Source organism: Numida meleagris, chromosome 1, assembly GCF_002078875.1.
Source record: "Numida meleagris isolate 19003 breed g44 Domestic line chromosome 1, NumMel1.0, whole genome shotgun sequence".
NCBI lineage: Eukaryota > Metazoa > Chordata > Aves > Galliformes > Numididae > Numida > Numida meleagris.
Genome location: NC_034409.1, coordinates 34248461 through 34266657, shown reverse-complemented (window position 1 = coordinate 34266657; position 18197 = coordinate 34248461). Strand labels below are relative to the sequence as shown.

Below are 18197 nucleotides of genomic sequence, written 5' to 3'. Positions count from 1 at the left end.
ATATTTTTCCCTTCTGGTGTCCAAATTTTTGGCAAAACAGTTCTCAAACTTTTCTTCATAAAAGAGAGAGATGAAAGACAGCCATAAACAAACTGTTCTTGTTTTAAATTTGTAGAGAAGATTGAGGTACTCTATTTTCTAATCTAGCAGATATAGCTACGCATCTGTGATAATAACAGCCGAGCTTCCAGCTGAAGAGAAGTTTGGGTTTTTGAGGGACTCGGTATCTTACTGTGAAAGCATGACCGACAAATTGGATTGGCAGAAAAATAGACATCAATTCTGGTTTGTAGCTGTGTCAGAAGCGGCTCTGTTCCTCACCGGATGGTGCACACAGGTTGACATGAAAAGGGCATGAAAGAAGGAGGAGAAAAAGGCAGAAAGGAAAAGAAATGTTCTGAGGTTCCTACTTGTAAGTAAACATTAAGTGGAAGAGCCCACCTGGCCTCCTCCCAAACTTGCATGACACCGGGATGCTGGGGCAGACAGTAACCCAGCAGATTTATTAGGGGTTCTCCTTAATGCAGAATGCATATTTAAATTTTGTCATTGGCATCTTTCAACCTTTTATCCATTAATCTCAAGAAATAAGCCACATATTAAGGTTATTCCCTGCAGAGGAGTTCTGCCCTCTTTTTGTAAAATTACGACTTAAGGTAACATCTAAACACATGCAGGTGCTGGAGCTCAGGTCTCCCTCTGCTGCCTGAGCGGACCAATCCCCCCAAGAGAGCCTTTCCACTGCTTCTGGCTCTGAGCCCTTCCAGCGGAGGCACAGACCCCTAACTCTCTGGTTTTTTTAAACAATAAGACTGGTGTCTGCCATTTTAGAAGTGAGCAGTGCTTTCCTCCCCCTTCACCCTCATGAACCCCACAGCTGGCACACAGCTGTGTCCCCATACTGTGGAACTTGGCTGTGTGTTTGCAGCAGTGCCACCTCAACAGAAGGCACAGAAAACAGCCCTGTGTGCCCTCAGACAACACTGAACAGTTAAGACACTGCTTATCAGGATGGGAACTGCTCAGGCTTGCAGGCCCCAGTCACAGACGTCACTGGGTGGATAAGGGAAAAAATTATTTCTGAGGATAAAAGAAATTTTGGAAATGATGCCTTTCTTTGAAGCATATCTCAAAACTGAGGTTAAAAACCTCGAACTGCTGGATTTCCCCAGCCATTTTTGGACAAACTGCACTCAGCAAGATCTAGAAATGACCACGTTCTTTAGCACACTTTGATTTAATGACAAAAATCCATTAGTTTCTGGCTTTTTTCAGGCACATCAAGATTCACTTTGTCTTGGGATTCATTACTGGATGGTAAGTAGCAGCTTCAGGTGTCCCAGGCACATCTCAGAGTTAGAATCAGTTTTTCAGCTTGACTACATTTTTGCTAACACTGGATCTGCCAGGGCACACAGATGTCATAAGGGAAGGCAGAGGTCTGGTTGCTCCAGGAGTGCTCAAGCCAAACAGGGAAACTGCAGAGTGTCTGTGTCTAAGTTGCTGTGTGGTAGCTGAGCGACAGTCGCTTTTCTTTTTGAGCATCTTAATAACATCCTGTCCTGTTTTAGGAGCCTAAATCTCTAAATGGATCGAGGACATCTGCCTTTCAGGTGACCTGCATTTCACTGATGCTTTTTTCCTGGCAGTATACTAGACAGTGTGCATGTGGTAAGCCTGTGTCAAGCCCATGTGTCTCTGCCTATGTCTGTTCACTAACACTTGCAGAGAAAGCTCATGAAAAATTGAACTATACATCAAAAGATCTTCTCCTTTTGCTAGGAAGCTGGCAAAGGTCCTGCCTGGGGCATGGATGGACCAGAGAAAATACCAATTGCTGAGGACAGGCAGGTGGGCTGCAGGTGAACAGTGGGAGAAGTAATTCTCAAGGCACAGCATCCACTGGTGAGAGACATAAACACAGGTTGTCTTCAAACTACAGAGGATTAGAAAATGTTTGGGGGTTGGAATAGAAAGGTCTCCAAGGCATGGCAGTGAGCATCTAAGAAGGGATATGTTAGTTCGTCTGTGTTTTGTTATTACTGAAAATAATGTATTGCTAATGACACTGCAGCCAAAGATACACTGCCAGGCAGTCTGAGCCCTGGGCTCACTGCTCCAGGTTAGCAGGCTTACTGAGAAGTCAAACAGAGCAGGGAGGCTGCGTCATGAAAACAAGGGTGAGTGACTTGGTAACTGCTCCAGGATCAAAGATGGGAACAATTCCCAAACACCAAACCTGTGTTTGCAGTTCCTTCCCTCCCAGCTGCAGCTTTGTGGCAGCAGAACGGGTTTTGTATGGAGCAACAGTGGCATCTAGTGACCACAGCTAGATCACCGTGTATTCATGTTAACTCAGAAAGACACGGGGCAGCCCAAGGCCGGAGGATACAGCATGGACTTGCAGGAGGTGCTATCTGCAGACCTGACCCAACCTCAACTAGCTGGCAACATCGCATCTCCACAACTGTAGCATTTTTCAAGAATATGCCGTTAAGTTTTGCTAAGTGTAGTAGCAAAATCCTCCAGGAGCCACCTGCCACGCTGACCCCAAGGCCTGGCAGTGGGGTGGGAGAGTTTGCCTCTCCCACTACAGCAGAAGTGGCTCACGGGCATGAATGGAGCAAAGGCCTTCTGGCTGGGAAGGAAATCAGTGACTCAGTGCCGGCTGGCGGGGATGGAGAACATGTCGGCCAACACTGAGTCTTCTTTACGCTGCCAAGCAGACAAAGGCCTGTCTGTTCCCACTGGAGAAAGGCCTCTTCTCCCAGAGCGCTGGGGCCAGGCAGCGGGCACTGTTGTTGTAGCTGGGTGAAAAGTTTGCCAGTGCAGGAAAAACAGTGCAAAAAAAGTATCATACAGAGTAATCCGGAGTTCAGAGGGCATGCTGCGTCATGTAACTGACCGGCAGTGGGAGAACAACTTTATACCAGCACTCAGCATTTTCCAGAAAACGTGTCATTAGGAGGGTAAGGAAAACTGCAATTGTAAACCCCAGTCTTGAAACAACTGAATGAGTTTCACTTACTTTTCAAGTGCAAACAGGGAAGTGATAGAGGTGTACCTGCAGCCTTTCTCAGGAACACTGTTTGACTCTCACATGCGTGGTTTTCACGGGACAACTGGAGTTCAGGCGGCACGTGCATCTTAGAGCTCACAGGGGAGCTGACAGTTACTGTTTCAGGTTCACACTTTCTGCTGTTTATTATTCCTTTCATTCCCGGCCTCTGTATTTGTATTGTTTCATGTGAAGGAGGAAGTCTTGCTGCTGCAGCACTGTCTGTGGTCCTCGCTGTGCATTCAACTATCCAGGACAGCACAGCTCTCATTTGCTGCAGATTTTCTCATAAGCCCTGGCCTGGCCAACCACCCCACTTGGCACGCTGTGCACAGCCCAGGCGCTCAGGTGGCTGCAGGCCAAGGAGCTGCCCCAGAAGGGCTGCCTCTGGGTGCACCGTGATGTAAGTTGTACTCTGAGCACATGGGCAAGCCAGCTCTGCACCACGGAGCTGCAGTTAGCATGTCAGGCTTCACCCATGGTGAAGCAGTCACCGCCATCCAGCAGCAGCCTGGCACACCCGCCTGCTAGCAACATCCGTGAGCTCAGTCTCGGGGCAGTGTAATCCCAGCCATGCTCCCCACACAGAGCTGGCTCGCATCCAGCTGGCTCAAAACGCAGGAGGCAAGTGTGCCTGCAGGAACAGCTCAGGTATTGCCCTGGCTGGGATTCAAATGTCCACTCCCTTTTTTTGCGTCTTATTCAGCCAAGGGAGCCTCAGCGAACTGCATCAGCTGCTCCCCAGCTGTAGTCTCAGCAGGCTGGGGACAGCGGTGGGGCTACGACGTGGGTGGGCACCATCACCACAAGACCAGCTCCTGGCAGGCCTCAGGTAGGCCCGTGCTCCCTGTGAGCACACCGAGGGGGAGCTGGGCGCACAGCTGACCTGATCCTTCAGTTTGTTGTTTGTAAACTAACAGTTTAAAAAGAAACAGAGGCACCCAGCTTGCCACACACCTTGTTTGCGCTCTCATCCCAATTGACATGCATTGCCTCCCACATCCCTGCCACTACCGCCTATCCTTCCTGCTTATTTGTGGTAAGCCAGCGTGGTTCAATATGGTTTTATCAAAGAAAGACTTGAAAAAGTTTGTGGTTCTTGTCAAAGCTGCGGTGAGCCAGTAACTGCTGCATGCTGTGTGCAGGATTAAGCATGGCAGAAGCTGCATCACGCAGGCTGAGGGCATCTGGGCCAGATCACTGACCAGCCTGAAACGCTATTAACTCTAGGTGGCATCCAATTCTGCACCCTAAATCTTGTTAAAAGTGATTGAAGCCCTCATCAGAACTTCTCAAAGCACTCGTGGACCCCGTGACAACTGCCTGCTTTGATCTTCCACCAACAAAAAGTGTGTAAAATGGGAGCAAACAAAGCAACAATAAGGACAGTGATCCATTAGGATGAATTTTTGCTAACTTTACTTGATGAAAGGAATCTTTAGAGAAAAATAACTGGAAACTTCTCCAGAGTTTCCTGGTTCTCTGGACCTCTTCTTAATGTTTCTCCTCAGTACCAAGTGCTTTTGCTGTGTGCTCAGCAGACAGATTTCAGGCAGATCAAACATCCTTTAGGGTACTGAACAACTCAGTATTGCTAGTTATGGGAATCAAGAACACTGAAAGTCATTTTAGACAAAACTTCCTGCTGCAAACAGCACCCAACTAATACATGCAGTTGCTGTGATTCCTTTGCCTCAATCCTAACAGTCCAAGTACAGTCCAGGCCCCTCAGAGCACACTCATCAGTTATTGATAAGGTCTGAATCATCAGAATTAATCTTTTATTGGTGTTTCTTTCCTCAGATCATCATCTGTGCAAAGCTTGCTAATTTTCCATTACATCTTAACGTGTCGAAAATTCATGCACGTATTTGTAACATTTTAGTTTTTCAGAATGACAATCCTTTTATTTTTCACTGGTTCCATACACAGCTGCATGATATGCTAAAGCTCAGTAAAAATGGGGAGAATGATTCACAGTAAAATTTTGAAAAGAAGTGCATTTCTTTTAAATCAAGGCAGAAACAATTCTCATACAGTCCATGATTAGTGACTAAATTCTACATTATTTTAAATTTACTTAATGCTACAAATAATCATTAGCAACAACACTATGTAACCTGAAATAAGGCAGGGGAAAGATCTGATCTATAACTGTTTAAAATTCGTAATGTTCATACTTGTATACTATTCTATATGCATACACCTGTATAAAATACAACAGTGAAATAAATTTGTCCCCACAACAATAAACAGGGTCTATTGTACAGCTAAAATTGATATCACATCCTAAAAGTCATGGGATACATTAATAAATAGACAACAATATATTAATTTCCAAATTTAACAAAGAATTTTAAATGAGGAAATAGATACAATGGGATTGATTCGTCATTACTGCCTTAACATCAGCTTAAAGTCAGGACAGTTTCACATCATGAGAAACTTGGAAGAAATAAGGTCACTAATCACAATCAATGCATACAGTACGGCAGAGCTGTAATCTTTTAAGAGCAACCTGATTTGCTGGAGTTTGAGTACTTGATTTTGCAACCCCAAAGCTGAATTATCCACATTTAGTATCTCTGCCTACCTGCTTATATTTATATATACACACATAAACATTGTTTGTCTCATGGTATTTATCAGCTTTGCAAAACTTCAGTGGGGGACATGTATCAAAAGTCAGGCATTTGAGATAACTTTCTAAGAAACTGGCAAAAGGGATTGACTGGGAAGTCAATATTCAGCTTATAGCTTAGCCATTGCTGTTTCGCAGCAAGCCAGAACCATGCAAGGAACTCGTGGCAGTTCAAAGGGTCCAATCCACTAACATAGTGGCTGATGTGCTTGGTTTTAATGACAAGTGGCACCCTAAGTATCTTACTACTCTATTTATAGAATTTTAACTTCTAAACTACTTTGGAACATTCATGTATTTTACCTACTGCTAAGCAGGCAAATATGATTTAATTACAAAACTGATTGTAATCTAGGTAATAATTTTTACATCCACTAAAGCCAAGATGTGTCATAACATTCAACACAACTTTACATATAGTTGCACCTTATACCTAATTTTGCAGTGCTGCAACTCCCCGGCCATTATATGCAAAAGAAAAGGAGCAAACCAGTGCTGTGGATGGACTTATGTCTGTTATTCTCACACCCACTGATTTACATTTATATTTAAAACATTATCAGCAGAGGACCGTCATGGGAAGAGAGGCACGACATGCAATTGGAGAACGGTTGAAGCCACACGGTCCAATATAAACACATGTCCATGTTCAACAGTGAAAGTGATACTTTTGATTGCGAGGGCTGCTTGTGCTTTTGTTAGTTGTGGCTTCTCCAGTTACTCAGCACGACGAAGAAGTCTAACCAGGAGGCTGCAGAACAGTTTTTAAAACTGCATTAGGGTTTTGCTGCACCAGGCAGACAGTTTGTCCTCACAGCTTTGAAAGAAACAAGAGGCAGCCATTGAGGCCTATGGGTTAAAGGCAGCTGGTGATTTTACAAAATAGTATGCTTCACGCTGCAAATCAAGGTTTATTTTACCACAGAAACATTCAAATTGGCAACAGGGTGCCAAATTGCCTCTTCACTAATCTATCCCATAGCAACACGGGAGCACAATTTTCAAAGACACAAAATTATACATCTGGTAACCACTTTTGTCCTCATTAGGTAAAGATTAGAAACTCTTCGGGACACACAAACACACAAACATAATAAAATAAAATTTAAAAAAGCAATACAAATTTTGTTTCTGTCAGAAATAGAAAGTGCCATGTGGTACATCATCGTTTCCTGGTCCCACTGTTAGCACTGGCTGACTTACTGAAACTTCTGCTCATCTGGGGAAAGTGTACAGTCGGTGTTCTTTCAGTGGGGCCATACAGCCCTAAATTCCTGGCTGTAGCTGACTTTCGAAGAGGCTTGACACTGGGAAAAGGATTGAAGACTTGTGGCTTTGAATTACCAGGCTGGGGAGATTTAGCCAGGTTTCCACTGTCACTGGATGAACTAGACGACTCAGATATATGTGGCTGGCAAGACTGACTGGATGTTGACTCAGCATCAGTTTTGTTATCTGAGGTGAGTTCCAGCGTTTCCAGCTTTAGCTGAACCACTGTCATGTCTGTATTGCTGTCCATAGAGACTGCATCAGCAGACTGCTGGTCAGCTTTTCGAGTAGTCCTGTCATCCAAGCTACCTCCTTCTTCCCCAAAATCAGAATGTTTGGAAGCGTCCTCCTTTGCACCAGGACCATTCGTTTTACAGCTCTCACTCTGCTCATCTATAAGACCTATGGTATCCCCATAGCCCAGCTGGCCTTTAGCCCTAGCAATATTCTTTCGATGAACTCGTATGTGAGTGCGCCACGGAGAGTTCAGTTTTGATTTAAGATCTTCTTGGGGAATGGGAGACATCTTCCCTGTAGCATGACTTGGAATGTGGATAACAGCATTCTTGAGAGATCTGTTACTTGATTTCAGCTTCTTTCCTAAAAGGAGGTGGTTTATCACTGGGGAATGGTTTACCTGAGAAGGGAGGAGGCTGGTAACCGGCCCTTTGTCTGAAAGAAAGTGTTGGAAAGAAGCACAGTATTGTTATATTAATGTCCAAACAAAATGTTCCAAGGATCTATCAGCAAAGACACTTTGTAGCCTTTCTTGAGGTGTAGCAAAGGTTTGTAGGACTGACTTCTAGTAAAATCACTGAATTCCTCTTACAATTTGGAGTCGAACAAAAGCTAAAAGTGCTATAATTCCATTTTCCCTCCATACTTCTTACTTATGGCTAAGTCCTGAGCCAGGAAAACCATGAAAATAAATTGCAACAAATACAGTTCCTCCATTTGTGAAATTGTACTGTAACTGAAACTGGCTTCTGATCTCTGCACCCGTCTCCTTCATTTCTCTCCCAGCTGTAAGAGGCAATCCAATCCCTACGTGAAGTCAGTCACCTAAGCCTCTCCATGAGGCTTGAATGAATAGAGAATGAACCAATATATTTTTAATAGAAAAAACCACACCAACTTCTTATTATATCCTCTAATTCAATCACAGCAGTAAATTCAGAATTAGGAAATTAGGTGACAGTTTGATTAAACCACAAACCCAGCCCTGCAACATGATTAGTAAAATTAGAACTGTTACTGTGTTGGGTTTGATTTTGGTTTGTTTTTTTTTTTGGCAGTCCTTGGGAACCAACATCTTACTGTTTGCACTGTTTCTGCACAGCTACTGCCTTTGTTCAAAGCAGATACCTTGCCACTATTGAAAAGAATTTCCTTCAAAAAAAGATGCTAACATTAATGAAAAGCTGCAGCTCCTGCTAAAAAGTTTAGCCAATGGGAGAGGAATAAATCTCTCTGCAGTGATCCATCTGCATGTTTCAATGCTGACTCGGAGAGATGACTTCCAACAAGGAGCTTGCACACCTGCTAAAACCATTAGGTGCTCTGTTCAGGCTAATCTCCAAATCACTGAATGCCAATTGGAGAGACAGACTCTGTAACACAGATTGCAAAAATAACAAACTGACATCCAGCCTGAATTTGAGAGCAGTATCATTAGGGCTAGATAAACTGTCAGCCACAACGGAACACTTCAAACTGCCATGCCCTGATGAACTCAGGGGTGGTAGGAAGCTATGTACCAGCAATGAATCTACCTGCTCCTTGATCCAAAGTGTACTCATCTCCTTTTATCGCTTTTTCCAGTGCATCAGTATGTCAACTCCAAGAATGCCAAAGATTTAAACTTTTTAATCAGAGAGATCAACACAATGCACCCAGATAGCAAAGACACTTTTAAATACCATTGTTCAGCTGGTCCCTGGGACCTAAAAATATCCCAGGGTCATCATCTTCAGATCCTGACAAAAGAAAAAACATCATCACCTTCTCATTTACATTTTGTGTACATTAAGTTGTAACCACTCTACTACCAATGGTACAAGTCAATCTCTCATTTTCCCTAAATGGCTAAAAGGATAAGAGCATTATCGGTCTTGCCTCCTATTATGAGATTAGCTTGCAGTAAATGAGTAAATGAAGTATGTTTTGATGTATTACCTGCTCTGATATACACATGGTGAACCTGCTGTTGCTGTTTCTTCTTTATCCTGGAATACTGCTTTTTCAGTGCATTGATATCAGTGGTCATACGCTCCATCATCATGCTGTTAAAAGCAGCATGATACTCGCTTCGGCAAGAGTCTATTGCTCCAGGACTAAGTTCTGCAATGTTACTGGAGCCCAGGCTTTGTTCTTCATTTTGATCTGCACAGAGTGGGAATAAAGTGAAGAAGAGGAGTTAATTGGCATACTGAAGAGTTCTGCAGACTATCAGCAAGGCAAGCCTACAGCTGATTCCTATTCTCTTATTTAACTGTACTCTTTAATCAAAATCATTAATAATTTAATAAAGCTGCAGTTTTTATGACAAATATATATTTCCAGAACTACTCATTAAGAACAGTAAGGATTTGGTGGGAGGCAGGGGGAAGAGTGCATGTTTTAAGAATACAATATCAATTAATACAGCAGTGGAAAGTTATAATCACAGCTTTCCAATTACTCTAAAATACACCAAGCCATTACAGAAGTAATTAAAAAAAATGATTCTTAAAAATACTCAGCTGGTCAAAGATGAGGCTAAAAATGCAAGTTATAAAATGTGTTACAGTTGAAGAGGCATAAGGTTAAACAAATGGCCTGAGCGATACTAGCAAGAAGCATCAAGAAACAGAGCACCACAGGGAATAAGCTGACAGTAGCAAGCAGAGCAGCTGAGGAGTCAGGCAGCTTCAGAGCCTCTCTGATATGCAGCCACAGAGCAATAGAAACAGTGCAATTTATTTTCACAGCTGTTTCTGATACACCACCAAACTGGAACTCTGGGGTCAAGGGGATCATCCTTTTTCAAGGGATGTTTGTTTGTCTTTGGTTTAGTTTGCAATAGCAGTTTGATGTTCTGCCTAAGTGCTAGCCTGAAGCAGCAGGTGGAGACTTACACTCCCTCAGGAAGAAAAAAAAAAAAAAAAAGACACCACAAAGATCAAGAGTGAAAATTTCAGCATAAAGGTCTCACCAAAACCAAGCCACAAGAACAATGACGTGTAATCATAACTGTCTGCTACATCAGTCTGCTTCCCCCTCTACCCACCCACATTTTATTTTTTTAAACTATAGCCACTCCCAGGGCATCATAATGTCACCACTGTTCACCATTTCATTAAAGCTGCTGCAAGTTAAGAAATGTTATGTTCTTCTCTTGTATCAGAATGTTGCTCTGCTTTGAGTGTTTGCACATTTGAACATTTAATTCTGTCAAAAAATGTATTTCAATTGAAGGATTTGAAAAAATAGTAACATTCTGTCAGAACGCCCTAAACCATACCCTTTTTTATTTTTTTTCCTTAAAGTGAATATACCCAAAATATACCCCAGAATATACTAGGCAGCAAGCTGGCTGGGCTCATCAGCTGGGCTTTAATCTAGAGCTGCTGGGGGAAGGGGGTGTACTGCTGAGTGACAGAGAAGAGCTAGGAAACACTGTCACTTTAGGAAGCAGTGGAGGAAAACCTCAGATTTGTCCAGGAGGTTTGTGAAAGGGCTATTCTAGGAAGGTAATGCATCTGAAAGCCCAGCTGAAGTGCATCTATACCAATGCACACAGCATGGGAAATAAGCAGGAGGAGTTGGAAACCATGATGCACTTGGAAAACTATGACCTTACGTTTACTGCTCTCAGGGAAAAATGAAGAAATGATTCACATAACTGGAATACCACCATTGAGGGTTATAAGCTTTTTTAGAAGGGATAGGCAAGGTAGGATGAGTTGGGGAGTCACTTTCTGTGTTAAAAAGTGGATAGAATGCTCCCTCTGAGAAACAGGAACAGGTTGAGAGCCTGTCGGATAAGATTAGGGACAGGACCAATAAAGGGCAGCTGGTGGTCAGGGTCTACTACAGGCCACCTCATCAAGGGGAGTCTGTTGATGAAGCCTTATTGCTTCGGCTGCAAAAAGTGCTGCACTCACTGGCTCTCATCCTGATGGGAGATTTCAACCACCAAGCTGCAAGCAATCCAGGAGACTCCTGGAGTCCATCAGCAGTAACTTTCTGGTTCAGTTACTGGACATACCAACCAGAGGCGAAGCATCGCTGGACCTGATACTCACCAATGCAGAGCATTCCATTATTTAAAGGGAGATTATAAGCAGGAGGGAACTTTTTACACAGGTAGATAGTGATACGACAAGGGGGAATGGTTTTAAACTAAACAAGGAAAGATTTAGATGAGATGTCAGGGGAAAGTTTTTCACTGAGAGGGTGGTAAAGAGATGGAACAGATCACCCAGAGAAGTTGTGGGTGCCCCATCCTTTGAGGTGCTCAAGGGCAGGTTGGATGCGGCCCTGGGCAACCTGATCTAGTACTTGATCCTTAAAAACACTGCCTGTGGTACATGGGTTGGAATTTAATAATCCTTGAGGTCCTTCCAACGCAAGCCTTTTTATGATTCTATGCAACAATCTAAAGGTTTGACAACAGAGCAGTGAAATTACCTGCAGAATTTAATCTTCACTGACACGTTCCAATATTACATACACATATGCTAATAAAGGTCAAGATTATTTATTAAATGCATACTTTTCAAAAGATGCTGATTACCAAATAGCTCTCTTGGAAATCAGCGTAAACTTAGATTAGACTTCTTTTTAATACATTTGCTTCTTTTTTTTGTGGGAGGACGCTTTGTTGTTGTTTTTTAAACATTACTGTAGTCAAATCCTTACCCCATAGGATTATTTATTGTATATATGCAGCCTTCGAAATTTACTTTCTATATGTGGACTGTAGAAGAAGTGATTTGTTATCTGCTGTAATCTCTATGTGAATTAAAAATACCATTTTCACAGCAGCTTTCACAGTTGAATATACAAGTGATTTCTGCAAGGTCATGCAGATTTAACTCCATTTTCCAAAATTAACTAAAACATTTTTACCTTTCATCTGTTTCTGGTATTTTTGGAGCTCTGGTGCCAAAAAGCCACTTAACGGTCCAAGGCAGCCAATTGCATTGGCAATGGAGTCTTCATCATCTAGATCATTCTCCTCATCACTGTCTCTAGTTCTGCCTAGCCTTCTGACAACGGAGAAAAGGAAAGAGACATTCTTAAATACGATCACTACTAAACATCTTCATTTTCTTTAGGTGCATATAAGGGAAGATGTCATTTAACTATCTGACAATGATCCTACATGCTGTAAGAAGTGCATTTCAAACTTACCCTGAAAGTGAAGTTGACTTTACTGTCGCAGGGAAAGGAGTAATGTTGTAAGTGTATTTCTCCCTTAATTCTGCCAGTTGTGGGAAGGGAAACTGAGCCATGGTATAAACAGTCTAGGGGGAAAAAAAAAAATGGCAGCTTTTACAATCATCCCTTTAATCAATAGTCCTACAAAAGAGTTGTCCATGAACAGACTTTCATAGGCCTGCAGAATTAAAGGCTGTGCCATGAGAAAATGTAAATAGTCTAGTTTTATGATTTAGTCAATATTTCCTGTAGGAAAAGTAGAAAAGTACATAGTTCAGAGTTTAAAAAGCATTTAAGATAATATTAGATATAGAGACATTTTAAAATCTACTGCACTTAATAATCATTATCAGTCCTCTCCTTGGCAGCACACCTGCACCACTGAGGCATTAGTCATCTTCCAGAAGAACTATGTTTCTGCTTAAGTATTCAGCTAGGTATTGACACTGTTGTAGACAGGGATGAGCAAACCCTCACTTGATGGAGAGTGTTAACAGATGCCTTACATTACTCGAGTTACAGACAAACAGGAAGGACCCAATATTATCCAGGTAACATTTAAAAAAAAAAAAGAGAGAGAGAGAGAGAGATTTGTCCTGTCATGAAAAAAATGCCACTGCAACTCTCTGTATGCAACATCACAATGTGTAGCCCTTCAAACAAGACCACAAAAAACCTTGCTAAATTTTATTTATTTCAATACTCAGAGTTAAAGATGATCAATAGCTGCAAATGAACTTGCTTTTAGCATTAGTTTTGCTTTAGGCCATTTTGTAATAAGACAATGTGTGTCACCAAGCAACCAGGTATGAAGACAGATCGGACTCATTGCAGTATCATTGCTGATTTGACCCTATCTAATTTAGTAGCTCTTTTCCCCCTACTTTTGCATTGAAAAAAAAAAAAAAACCAACCTGAAAACATCATTTCTCAGAGTTTCTTTGAAAAAATTAAGTTTTTTGGTAAGTTAATGTCTACTGAAAGACAGCAGCATAAAAATTTCTCCTTAGCTGTGGCAGGAAATCTTCCCATTTTTTGTTCCTGTGCTACTAAGTCAATGATATTTTCATTTAAAGGCAAATGGCCTCAACTAAGATGAAAGGAAATTGTGAACAATTTCTACATAATTGATTCACAAACAGTGCTTTGTCTATGCTAGATACATTAAGAAAACTGCAAAAATGAATTCAGGCTTGAATCTTTCCTGATAGAAAAGTGGGAAAAAAAATTCTCCAGTGGCAGCAATTTAAGCAATGAGGAGCAGGAAAGGTCCTGGCTGGACCAGACACAGGGCAATAGTGCAGTTCAACAGGTTTCTGCGTGAAAAGAATTTTCTAGTTTGAGCTCTGCAAAGACTCTAAGGCAAGCAGAATGCCTTCAGAAACCCTGAGCATGAACTGAAGCTTCATCACTCCGTGAAACTGCAACACTACTGTGAAAGACAAATATCCTCCAGGGCCTGAACAGTGATATGCCGGCAGTCTACCAGACAGAGGAATTTTATTATCTGCAGAAAGACCTACCTCCGGCCCAACATGTCTGCCTGTTTGTTTGATCTCCATCACACTTCACTGTGTTTTTCCCCATATGTCTCAACTCTCTCCCTTCATAGAGAAGGAGGTGCGTCTGGAATTTATTTCTACTCTTTATGTCAACAGCCTTTTCAGGTAACTTTTTCCATATGCTGTTTACCCTTTATGTGAACAGTCAGCTTGAACTCTCCATTTACTCCTCACACCTACTGTTTTAGATTATGCTTCCAGCTTTTTCATGTCTCCAATGTGTCTTTTCCAGGTCCTGTGCAATTTCTCTCTTTTGCACATGTTTTTAGCTTAATTACTTGCTGTCAGATTATAACTAGAAGCTTCACTTGTCATCTGGCTAAGAGATCCACAAACAGATTTTATGCTGGTGCACATTCCACTGGACATTCAAAAATTTTTGTCAGTCAGCACTTATGATCTCACAACAGTGCCTCAACAAATCTTGTTTCTAGTCTGCACACAGCTTTAGATGCTATGTGATTAATTCCGGTGAAACTCGGCCAGTGGGAAACGGCCGACAAATAAGATGCATTATGAGTTTGGCAGCATCAACTTATTGATGGCCACGAGGGACAGATCCTGGGAACACTTAAAGAGGTGAGAAAAACACCCTCCTTTTTCATCTCAAACCTCACACCTGCAAAGTCAGCTATGCTCTCAGCAGAATGCCATACAAAAGGTGACAGGCCTGCAGCTTCCAGAGGAGGGCAAGAAGTTCTGCTTTTGCAAGACAGCTCACAAACGCTTGATTCAAGAGCTGCTCCACAATGATTTAAGGTTTCTCTCTCTTTTCACTAGGAAAACAAAACAAAAAGCGGAAACAAACTCAAAAACAGACTAAGTGCTACTCCAGCAAAAAGCTACCAGTGAATTACCATCAAATGCAGGTAACTGTCTGCAGGAGATAGTCCAAAACAGTGGACTAACAGGGAGGGATTAACCCCCTATTCCTCTACACCACAGTAAACACACAGGGATGCCTCTCCTTTTTCTGTTTTCTTATCATCTCTGCACTGGAATGTTTCTAAGCCTACAAACTGAACTAATTTAGCTGCTTGTAAAAATGCTCATTTTATGAGAAAGCATAAAAGTATCTACTCAAATGAGCACACATTGTTTAGAGTATCTGCAGAGACCTGGCATACAGCCTTTCGTCTCCATGCAAGAACTAAAGTTTATTAATAAGCCAATAAAATGACATTACTGAATACTGTGTTTGTTTAACTTCTAGTCCTAAATATGTATGCAGACTAGCATCTGGAGTGTGCAGCACTTACCCTTTATTTACCTAAACTGCTCAATCTGAAAAAGGAGGAAGCTGTCGGCTTGCTTGCCCCTCCAAACACTCCAAACTCTCCTCAGCATAACATTATAAGAACTCTTCCTATGTAAGGGCCAAATATGCAAAAGCTTATCTAATTTAGATATCTGCCCTGTCAGCACTTGCTCCTGAAGCATCAGCCGTACTTTCCTCTTCTAGATCCCAAAGGCAATAGGTCTACAGAGCAGGACTTGTTTCCCAGTGGTCTAGAAGTGCCAGCTATTCTTCATCGGCTTGAGTGAGCCTGGACAAGTGGTTCAGATACAAGTGAAAGCATCATGCAAGCTTAAAGAAAACGGAGATGATCACTACGAGCAACCTTTACTGAAATGTACAGAAAAGACAGGGTAGAATATTAATCCTTTCCCATGGTAGGATATTAATCCTTCAGCCACCTCGTAAAAAGTACAGATATAAGTAAAACCTTCGTCCTGATTTTGATTAGGTAAAAAAAACCAACAACAAAAAAAAAACATTTTGAAAACAAAACAGCCTAAGCACTCATTTTTGGCTGACTTGTCTAGAAAATCTTAAAGCAATTTATAAAAGTAATGTTTTCAAGCAGCCTAGCTCCTTTCATTAATGCACTGGTTCATATTTCTCTATTTTCTCCAAAGCAGAAAAAAAAATTGTTCAAATGCAGCAGCCAGGCACGTGGTGGGACTCACATCCCCTAACTGTAAATACGTAAATACAGTGCCTACTTCTCTCCTCTTAAAGAGAACCTGGAGTGTATTTCCCCGATGAAAACAGCTACGCTGTCAGTGTCTACCTTTGACTCAATGAACGCTATCTAAACTGTAGTATGGTTTCTTCAACTCAGAGGACATACACAAAACAGGCATGCTGCCCTCCTCACACATCCTCATTATCTGTACTACCCTATGAGGAATCATAACACCTATTAAGAAACCATACAAGTACTTCTGACCAGTTGCACTTCCATTTTTGAAGAAGAACAAGGCCACAGTAGTTACCTTTCCCATTCCTAGAGCTCCCTCATCAGACAAAAAAAAACCCTAAAAATCTGAAAGCAGTTCTTTACATCAGGACAGTACTTCACCAGACCATGGAAGTGTGTAATCCCAATCAAAAAATTTTGCTTGCAGTAATGGATGAAAGAAGTCACCTGTCCCCTACATTAATAAATCCATTCAATCTTATATACTTCAGACTTCTTTTCCTCCTCCCAAGTTAAAATTTTTAGGTTAATTATGTGCTCTGTGTCTGCACCCATTTAATCACCATTTTTTGAGTCAATAAAACTTCAGAACTGTAGCGTGACACGTTTATAAAACACTTAAGTAAACGAAGCCCCATGCATATTATAAAAAAATGCAAGCACAAATCAATATTTTTTTTTTTTATCTGCAATACTCAAGTCCCTTTCCTTTCCCAGAACAATGCAGATATTTGTTCCTATACAACAACATAAGTGTAAGAATTCAATGAGCACAGTTCTCTACAAATGTCTTCATTTATAGTTCATTGACTACTCTTCATGGCAATTTTTTTTTAAATCATGAAGGACTCTTTTTCCCCTTCTCACTTGATAAATCCTTGTCTCCCACTGTGTTTGCAGAATGAAAAGGACACAGTGTAATAAATAACTGGCCAAAACAAAACCGAAATAAAAGAATGTCTTAAAAAATGATGACTACAAAGAGATTCTACGTCTTACTTGCGTAAATTCAATTGGACACTGTATCACACCAAACTTTCAGCTGTCATCATATACATACTCTTTATCAAATGGTGTCTAGTGCTTTTCTGTATTTGAAGTGTAAGACTTTCAGCTTTAACTGCAGGTCATCTGCATTTATCTTAAATTTTTATTCTGGGGAGAGTTTGCATTTCTGCAGTACCTGAATAAAAAGTATAATTCTTCAGAAATCAGCACCTGAAGGATGAACAGAGAACACAAAAAATTATACCACAATTACTCACCTGCATGAGTTCATTGCTATCAATCAGACTGTCTTCCAGCATCTCCTGGGTCAGCTTGCCCATGGTACTGTAAAACTCATCCGCGGTTTCACAACACTCTATTTGCCTACATCAAAATAAATATTGTTTTATCTTATTTTTACATATGATTGTTTGCCTCCAAACCAAAACTGAACTTTCTGTAATCACAAAATACACACTTCCATTAGTTACCTTTATTCTTACATTTATTGCAATCCCCTCTACACTTCCAAATAAAAAAACTGCACATCACTATATTGTGACTGCCTAAGCCAAAAGATTCATGCATATAGAGACAGGTTATTCACTCTGCTTATTTCAGTTCTAAAACTTGAGAAATAACAAATCCTGAGCCCTTATCCATTAGATCAAAAATAGAGTCTCTTGCTAAATTAACCTTGTAACGTTCTGCTTGCTTGTACAGAAAACAAGACTGGGATGATTAGCTCGTACATATACACCTACATGTTGGTCAGTTTAACTGACTGTATTACAAAGCCATTATATAACAGTTTGATTAAGGGTTAGACTGGCCTGATCCAATTAGAAAAGCTTTTAAACTTTCAAGGCCTCCTCTTCAGACCTCCAAGAATTAAAAATTAATCTCATTCCCACCAGTTTTTCTAAGAACCCCTCTCTGACCTCCAAACAGCATACCTATTAAAGAAAGAGACAGGGATGCAAAACAGAATAATGAACCGCTGATTAGATAGATAAACCTAATATTCCTTTGCCCTTGCAACAATTTCCATTCAAAGATATCAATGTTTTGTAAAAACAAGTTTAACTTCATGTCGCCTTCAGGGGGAAAATAAATACTATCTTCATCTTGTAAATATGAAGTTTATAGGTTAGAAAGACTCATGAAATTCTGCAAAGTCTGGAAGAAAATAAAAACAACCCATATTTTCTTAATGTTATTTGAGTGTCTAAGGGCTAAACACAAGTTAATTTTTCCTTCCTAAACATATC

General features: G+C 41.1%; 1 protein-coding gene across 5 annotated transcripts in view; it reads right to left on the bottom strand.

The window, feature by feature from the left end:
- The window catches only part of TBC1D30 (TBC1 domain family member 30), a 52966-nt gene continuing 39580 nt past the window's right edge, over positions 4812-18197 (bottom strand). For 2 of the 5 annotated variants that reach the window (XM_021385079.1, XM_021385082.1), the window contains 6 exons: positions 17205-17310; positions 12366-12478; positions 12081-12220; positions 9144-9350; positions 8888-8944; positions 4812-7640 (listed from right to left, as the gene is read on the bottom strand). In XM_021385079.1, coding sequence (XP_021240754.1) covers positions 6862-7640; positions 8888-8944; positions 9144-9350; positions 12081-12220; positions 12366-12478; positions 17205-17310 — 1402 coding nt within the window. In that variant the 3' untranslated portion in view covers positions 4812-6861. The remainder of the gene's footprint in view (positions 7641-8887; positions 8945-9143; positions 9351-12080; positions 12221-12365; positions 12479-17204; positions 17311-18197) is intronic. The other 3 variants (XM_021385081.1, XM_021385083.1, XM_021385080.1) reach the window with 2 other exon arrangements.